Source organism: Amborella trichopoda, chromosome 5 (assembly GCF_054954075.1).
Source record: "Amborella trichopoda isolate Santa Cruz 75 chromosome 5, AtrichopodaSantaCruz75HAP2 v2.0, whole genome shotgun sequence".
NCBI lineage: Eukaryota > Viridiplantae > Streptophyta > Magnoliopsida > Amborellales > Amborellaceae > Amborella > Amborella trichopoda.
This window is the reverse complement of record NC_142340.1, coordinates 114,607-122,970: the sequence shown is the minus strand read 5'-3', so window position 1 is coordinate 122,970 and position 8,364 is coordinate 114,607. Positions and strand designations below refer to the sequence as shown.

At 39.3% G+C, this 8,364-nt stretch overlaps 1 protein-coding gene across 1 annotated transcript; it reads left to right on the top strand.

Moving 5' to 3' along the window:
• Positions 1–557: 557 nt before the first annotated feature.
• On the top strand, positions 558–7,027 carry LOC18428541 (ATP binding microtubule motor family protein). Its single transcript, XM_006837857.4, has 12 exons — positions 558–742; positions 832–1,101; positions 1,360–1,506; positions 1,817–1,924; positions 2,311–2,388; positions 2,471–2,552; positions 3,786–3,945; positions 4,037–4,339; positions 4,451–4,669; positions 5,431–5,926; positions 6,421–6,486; positions 6,563–7,027. The coding sequence occupies exons 1-12, from the start codon at positions 581–583 to the stop codon at positions 6,740–6,742; spliced, it is 2,271 nt and encodes a 756-aa protein (XP_006837920.2). The 5' UTR covers positions 558–580; the 3' UTR covers positions 6,743–7,027.
• The last annotated feature ends 1,337 nt before the right edge of the window (positions 7,028–8,364 follow it).

Sequence of the window (8,364 nt, the reverse complement as noted above, 5' to 3'; positions counted from 1 at the left end):
GAACTAACCTGGAAACCGGCCAAGGGCCGGGTCCAAGTAACTCGGAAATTGAAAAATAAAACACATCCAAATAAATTGAAAAATAAAAAGAAAAGAAAAGAAGAGAAGAGATTGACCAGCCAGATTGCAAAGACTTATTTAGACGGTGGTTACAAAGTAAAAGGCAACGGGCGAAATTTGAATGGGTACGACTACGACCAGGTTTTGTGAGTTGTTGGGTGGGGTAGCTGACCACACACACCGAAATGGAATTGATATTACTATCATTACTATATGTCTTGTCTTGATCATTTTTTTTAGTATCATTACTACATGTCTTGTCTTGATCATATTTTTTTTTTTTTTGTTCTTCACCTCCTCTCTGTCCCCCAGCTGCATTTATTGGGTGCCCATCCCCTGGTTCGTTTATATTATTATTATTAGTTTATTGAATAAAAATGTATGCGGTCAAACCGCGCATCGAGGGACCCTTTTTGTTTCTCGTTTGAATTGAAACTGCTTTTGCCTCTTCTCATCGGCTTGGGCTATATTTCCCTTGATTTGTTTTGTTTTGTTTTGTTTTGATTTGGGTGAGAGAGAGATGAGCAGCACCGCCGTTTTTGGGAGCAGGCAGCAGCAGCGAGCTGCTGGTGTTCATCATCATCAACGGCAAGTTTCAGACTCATCCAGCGGCCCTGTGTTAGGAAAGTGGCTTCAGTCCTCCAACACTGCTGCTACACTCCCTACTACTTTTCAGCAGCAGGTTTGTTCATTCATTGGTTCCTCTCTCTGTGCCATCCTCTTTGATCCTTTCGACCACAACACCTTTTATTCTTACTGTGGCATAAGCAGCAGTCTTCAAGAAGAGCATTCCACCACCGGACCAGCAGCAGCTCCACCATCGGAAGTGTGGAGCTCTTCTCTGAGTTTCGGCAACAGCAGCACCAGGGTGGTTTCAGTACTCCCCCACCGGCTTACTCAAGATCCTCCAGCAAGAAGAGGAATAATACTAATAATGCTGGTTCTGAGGATGAGGAGGAAAAGACAATGGGAATGGGTGAACTCAGCCCTGGCATTTTGGATCTGCATGCCTTCGATACCGAGCTCCTCCCTCCTCATCATGTGAGTGAGAGATCTGTTCTCTTTACTAAATCAAATGAATCTTTCCCCTCTTTTCTTTCTCTATTTTTGGTTTCCCCAGACACAATTTGAGCTACGCCACCTCAAGTGGTCTACTCTTCCCAATCACATCATTGGTTTGGACTGCTTTTTTTGGTTTGTGCATCTGCTTATTCCGGTTTGACGGTTCTTATTTAATGTTTTAGTAGCAGATCTCCTGGGCAATTATGCTTCTTCATTACATTGTTTTAAAATTCACAGGACAACAAAAGCTTTCCGGACTCTGAACCATGTTTTTCTACCAACAAACAGTCCAACTGGACCTGCAGCACTGTGCCAGATAACCTTCTAAGGATCTCTATGGCGGACAGGGAGAAGACCAGTCCTGTTGCCAAGATCAAAGTCGTGGTATGTTTTCATCCATGTTCTCTCTCTCTCCCGCTCAAAGTTGTGGTATGTTTTCATCCATGCTCCCTCTCTCTCTCTTGCTCTCGATATTATTTGACCATGCTCCCTCTCTCTCTCTTGCTCTCGATATTATTTGAATTATCCCCGTGTATTTGCATTCAGTATTGATTGGGGGTTTTCCAGATGTGCATTCTATACCTATGATCTAATTTAAGGCAGTACAAGACCTGTCTCTGCTCTTTCATTTACTACCTTTATACTCACCCTTGATCAATACTTACTTTGTATTTTCACATTTGCCTGGTCCCAGGTCCGGAAGCGTCCCCTAAATAAGAAGGAAATATCCAAGAAGGAAGATGATATCATTACTATAGAGCCCAAGACAAATTCTCTTACAGTTCATGAGACCAAACTAAAGGTGACTGTCAATGATCCTTGCTTTCGTAAATTGCAATTAGTTGTCAATCCCTTCAAATTTTCTCTCTTCCTCATCTCTCTCTTGTTGTGTAGTTTCCTTTTACTTTCTACTCTTTTCCAGTGGGTTTGTTATTCTAATAGAAAAGTTCTTCAAAATTGCATAATCTGTTATCTTAGTTACCAGTACGAAAGTTGGAGAAGGAATATTGATAATATTTTTCTTCTGATGTGGAGGTTCTTGTTATTTGCTCAGAAATGTGCATCACTCAGGAAAATGCATTACCATCTATCTATTGAACCTTGGACGCTCAAAAGGGAGGCAGTCGAATAAATGATATAGTCATGCAAATGTTAGTTGTTGTATCTGATTAGTTCCAATCTTTTCAGGTCGACTTGACTGAGTATGTTGAGAAGCATGAGTTTGTTTTTGATGCTGTGTTGGGTGAGGAAGTAACAAATGATGAAGTAAGTGATGGAAACGCATGCCTAATATTTATTTCTCTACTTTGATGATCTAGGGCAGTGCTGATATTTCTTCTTCATATAGGTGTATCGTGAAACTGTGGAGCCCATTGTTCCGATAATTTTCCAACGCACAAAAGCAACTTGTTTTGCATATGGGCAGACAGGCAAGAGCTTTCTTTAACTCTTGTTATACTTTGATGTCACTGGTTGCTGAGGTCACTTTTAAACTTGTCATGTAAGCATGTACATTTGCTATTTGATTGTCACTTTGATCAATGTATTCAAATTAATGCGATTCACATTGCAATGGGAGATCCTCTCATTGGTTTCTGTTAGTTTTGGGTTCACTGCAATACCAACTGAACTTGTTGGCTTTGTTTACTGTGTAAGTGAAAGGGTGAGTTTCTTGGGACGAAACCCTTGACCTCATCATGCAAACCAGGTGCCGTACTGCTGGAGTAAAGCACAAGGATAGTTCTACAATTTTTCTTATGTGAACTTTGGAATTTGTTGTCTGTTTTCGTTCTTGTACTTTCATATCTGGGCCTGAGCATTTATTAGATATAGTTGTTGTTATGGGTCTGCGGAATTCTGCTTTTTCAAGATACGATATGCGATAAGATGATAATAGTTGCAAAGATGCCTATTGCCCAACCTTCAGTATGAATCTTATTGCCAGGCCTAGTAAGGGATTGTCATTCATACCAGAGATAAAAAATCACCTTGTTCTTCTTACAATCTGGTTCTCTTGGACTTTGTCCATTCAGGGTGGATTTTGCTAAACTAAGAAGTAGATGATATTTCAATCCACATTGAAGTGGAAAAACATAGATTTTAAACATGGATGTCATCAGGTTGTTGACTTCATGTGCTGTTTCTTCATGAACTCGATGGTTCCGGAGTGTTTATTGTTTGAATTTGGCTCGCTGCCCCCTACTAACTTCATCAGATGATGCCATGGTGGTAGTCTTTTGAGTTATTCACTAGTTAGTCCCTTGGGATATTGAGTTGATGGTAGACATCAATACCTTTACCCAGAGCCTATTTGAGTTCTGCAAGAATGTTGGCAACCTGTTCACGTCATGTTGATGTTTCTGCATGAACTTGAGGATTCGCAAGTGTTTATTGTTGAGTTTGGCTCTCTGTCCCTCCTAACTTCACTAGATGATGGTAATATTTTGCTCTATTTCATTAACTTATTTATATGATGGTAGTTTCTTGCTCTATTTCAAGAACTAATTGGTACAAGCTCCAGCAGTTTTATTTTGATGCTGCTGTCTCAGATTGTGTTTGCATTTTTTTCTCTATTAGCTCTATTGTTGGTAATTTCAGTGCTCCTCTTTGATAATCAACTGACTGTAACATGGCTGACTCTGTAATCTCTGTTGGTTTCTCAGGCAGTGGAAAGACTTACACCATGCAGCCCCTGCCCCTTAAGGCATCCCATGATATTCTTGATCTAATGCAACGTAGTTACAGAAATCAAGGTTTCCAGCTATTTGTCAGTTTCTTTGAAATATATGGTGGGAAGCTTTTTGACCTTCTAAATGACAGGAGGTTTGTGATGGTTATTTACCTTTCTAGAGTAGTAAAATTGCTGTTTCACCTGAGGAGTCATCCACTTAGCTCTTGAGATTTGTCTGTCCAGGAAACTTTGCATGAGAGAGGATGGCAAACAGCAAGTGTGTATAGTAGGTCTACAAGAGTTCAGGGTATCAAATGTGGATACCATCAGGGAATACATTGAGAAAGGAAATGCGACAAGAAGCACAGGAACAACGGGTGCAAATGAGGAATCTTCTCGCTCACATGCCATTCTTCAGCTTGCTATCAAGAAATCAGTTGACGGTAATGAGTCAAAGCCTGCTCGCATTGTTGGTAAACTATCATTCATAGATCTTGCTGGCAGCGAGCGTGGAGCAGATACCACAGATAATGATCGCCAGACAAGGTTTGAGACTATCACCTTATTCTTTGAAGGTTCATTCTCTTCCCTTTGTGGAAAAGAGTGTGCAAATAAAAAATTACTCACTTGAAGTGGGCTTCTGAATCCATGATGTAGAATGGAAGGTGCAGAGATCAACAAGAGCTTACTGGCATTGAAGGAGTGTATTAGAGCTCTTGATAATGACCAAGGACATATTCCTTTCCGAGGGAGTAAGCTTACTGAAGTCTTAAGGGATTCATTCATGGGAGACTCAAGGACTGTAATGATCTCATGTATTTCTCCAAACTCAGGTTCATGCGAACATACTCTCAACACGTTAAGATATGCTGATCGGTATGTGTTTGGCTTAATACTTGCCCCATATGTACTTGCATCTTTGCAGCATATGCAAATACACTTTCAACAATTTACTGGGATTCGAGGGGCCTAAAAATCTATCTATTTATGTTCAAAATTATTGAGTGGAAGGCTTAAAATCAATTCAAGCATTACTGGCTTTGGTGACATGAACTTTCCTTTCATCTATTCTTTTATTAGGTTCAGGCATGTGTGTACGCGCACATGCACATTCATACTTGTGTGCATACATGTCCACATGCCTATCCATTTGTGTGGAGGCACAGGTGTGTGAAAATTCATGTGAGTGGTTTTGCATGTGGGCATGCTTATGTGTGCACATTCATGCTTGTGTGCAAACAGGTCTACATGCGTGCGTGGTTGCATGGAGGCAAATAAGCATGAAAGCTCATGCATGTGCATGTACATATGTGCATAAATAGTTCCTTGAACCGATGGACCAAATGCGTGTTATGAACCACAGGGTTAGGACTATATGACGGATTAAGATCTAAATGTGTACTATCCACATTGGCATGTTTGGATGCTTCATTCTGTGCATTGCAATAAAAGTTTTTGGAATATCCATTCCTAGCAGATTCCGAATAAGATCCATTCCTAGCCGACCCCAAATAATTGGGATAAGGCTTGGATGATGATGATGTAAGATCCATTCCTACCTTTGGATAGATAGATTGATGTGTAAGAAGAGATGAATTTACTTCAATTCTAACAGCCCTTTTGTTAATCACCATCAGGGTCAAGAGCCTTTCAAAGGGTGCCAGCTCAAAAAAGGATCTCGTGCCTACAGCCTTGAACTTGAGAGACTCATCAGCTTCTCCTCTATGTACAGTTTTTCCTGCAGCTTTGACATTGGACAGTAATAGCTTCGACCCACCTCCAAATGATTCCCACAGATTTGGGTGGTCGAGACACATTGACGCTGAAAATGGTAGACTTTTTGGAAAGGATAATGGACCTCCAAGTGGAAGAGATAACGGGCGTTTATCTTCTTTTTATTCAGACTATGAAAGAGAGCAAAGTGGCAGGGGCTACTCTGTAAGTGTGGATGATTTTGATTTCTCAGATGAGTCGCATGAGCAAGAGAATATTTTATGGAAGGAGGAGAGATCTGAAAGATACATGACTTGTGCTGATAAAAAGGCTAATGCAAATGGCCTCACTAAGTGGAGGGATGAAGGTCTTGGTGTGGATGGTGTGAATACTGATGATTTTCTTAGAGCATTATTGAAGGTGAGAGAGAGGATGAATGTGACTCTAAAGGGTGAATCCAATTACTTGATCGTTTATTTTACTTTTGGGTGTGGTTTCTATAACGTTGCGACCTTAAACAATCCAATTAACGTGGCACCTCCAAATTTTATCACAGCATGTAATTTTGGTATAAAAACTTATTAGGATTATCTGAAAATCTATTTTCATATCTAATTATAAAATTTCTAGCTCCAAAAAAGGTTAAAATCAAGTAGATCTATAAACATATGAAAATATTGAAAATGGTCAGTCTAGATAATGTGTTGCAAGATGCACTATTTCTGGGACTCAAAATATTTGTTTTTTTTTTTTATATATTCATACATCTCAATGTCGAGATGATCAATTAGAGGGTTTTTCAACATTAAAGCAACCTTTTCCAATGGATTTTTGAGGTGCATCTTTAATTATACATTTTAAGGTTGCAGCCTTATATAAACTTTTTCCTTTACTTTTTGTTATGGTGATTGTAGGAAGAGGAGGAGCTTGTGACTGCTCACAGGAATCAAGTAGAGGAGACGGTTGACATCGTAAAGGAGGTGGGTAATAGTGACCTGCTGTCTTTTCCAAGAGTTTTTTATGTAGGAGTTGATGCATGGGCTTTTCTGTTTACAGGAGCTGAAGCTGCTAATGGAAGCAAATCAACCAGGAAATCAGCTTGATGTATACATATCCAAACTTAATGATATCCTTTCCCAGAAGGCAGCAGGAATTGTGCAGCTGCAGAGACACTTGACACAATTCCAGAAGCGTTTGACTGACACCAACATACTTATCTGTCCTCAAGCTCCTTAATTAATTATACATGCAGGGGGTGAAGAAAAGTTGATAATTAGGGAAAGCTGTGATGTCTATGATTGAAATTACAAGGCACTGTACAGTTTCCTCCAGAGTGTGAGTTAGCTATGGGGAATGCTTTGCACCTTAAGATTAAAATAGTCGTTCTTTTCCGATCCCTTTTGTTTACACTGGAAGTGTCCTAGTTGACTGGAAGCTGTTCTACAAAGATCTCACTGAGGGATCATCTTTATCGTCTTCAAGCCATTGATTGTGTGAAAATATATTTTATGTTGCCTTGCCCATCCACGTGCATATTATTAGTAAGTCAGTTTATGAAAGGGTGGCAATATGTTTTATGTTACCTTGCCCATCCACATACATATTATGATGAAACTGGTTTGTCATAGGGTGATGATATATGGTGACTACTAACTAGGCAACAGTAAACAACCATTGAGATTTAACTAAACCAAGACAAGAATGATCAATTTATCCAGCACAGCCTGATGAACGTGTAATAGAATCAGAGTTTGGGATCTTGGCTGGGTGGTTTTATTCTTGAGAGTACAACCCAATGAACAAGGTCAGAATCCCATGATAATCTAACCAAAAAGAAAGAAACAGAAAGAAAAACCAGTTGAACTACGGCAACACTAGCTCTCTGTTATGACCTGGCATCCATCATGTCAGCATCTTACATGCCAATATCATCTCAACATCTTAATACATTTGGAATATAGGCCTCGAATATAGCTCACCAAACAAGAACATGCAACTAGCAAATGTGGAGTCGCTCTGCACAAGCACATATTTACAAGGGCAAAAGCAATTTCTAGTTATTGCATTCCTTAAGGAAAGCAGATTACGTATTTCTACATGGATACTTGGAGAAGCTTGCAAACACATGCTTGATTGTTTAGAAATTTATTTTGGATTCATCTGGAGCTCTCTCATAAACTGGGTGAGTTTTGCATTCCTGGTTCTAGAAAAAGCCTAGTACAAATTCATGCTTTAAGTTCAAGACTCTTCTGACCTCTCAACTTTCTTCAGAACATGCGTCTTTTCAACTTTAAACATTTTGGAAGAGTTCATCTACACATTTCTTGCAAAAGTATCATGGACAAAATTGGGTAAATTTTCTAATTAATTAATCTCATAAACTGGGTGAGTTTTGCATTCCTGGTTATAGAAAAAGCCTAGTACAAATTCAGGCTTTACGTTCAAGACTCTTCTGACCTCTCAATTTTCTTCAGAACATGCGTCTTTCAATTTCAAACATTTTGGAAGCGTTCATCTACACATTTCTTGCAAAAGTATCATGGACAAAATTGCGTAAATTTTCTAATTAATTAATTTTGCAAGAAATTAATGCATGTGAGATGGTGATGTTTAGGCTATCAATACTGTGGCAGTATTATTGCATTTTGGACAAAGTGATAAGAAATGGCATACAACAAACATCTGACATCTAGGAAAATCATGTGTGAGTATCTATTGCGCACCTGGGTTGTAAACCAGTTAAAGTACGTTGGTGATGATTCATCTGGCTCAAAGGCATACCCATGTTCTTTGCATGTCTCGAAATTGCACCTATATTTTATGTATTTTTACTTGTGTTAAATCCAACTTCAGTGGTT

What these genes read in the sequence shown, in the direction of transcription:
- LOC18428541 (XM_006837857.4), top strand. Translation starts at nt 581, where the DNA reads ATGAGCAGCACCGCCGTTTTTGGGAGCAGGCAGCAGCAGCGAGCTGCT. An exon ending in CTACTACTTTTCAGCAGCAG is followed by an intron (nt 743 to 831) that starts GTTTGTTCATTC and finishes TGGCATAAGCAG; the next exon opens with CAGTCTTCAAGAAGAGCATT. An exon ending in GACCTTCTAAATGACAGGAG is followed by an intron (nt 3,946 to 4,036) that starts GTTTGTGATGGT and finishes TTGTCTGTCCAG; the next exon opens with GAAACTTTGCATGAGAGAGG.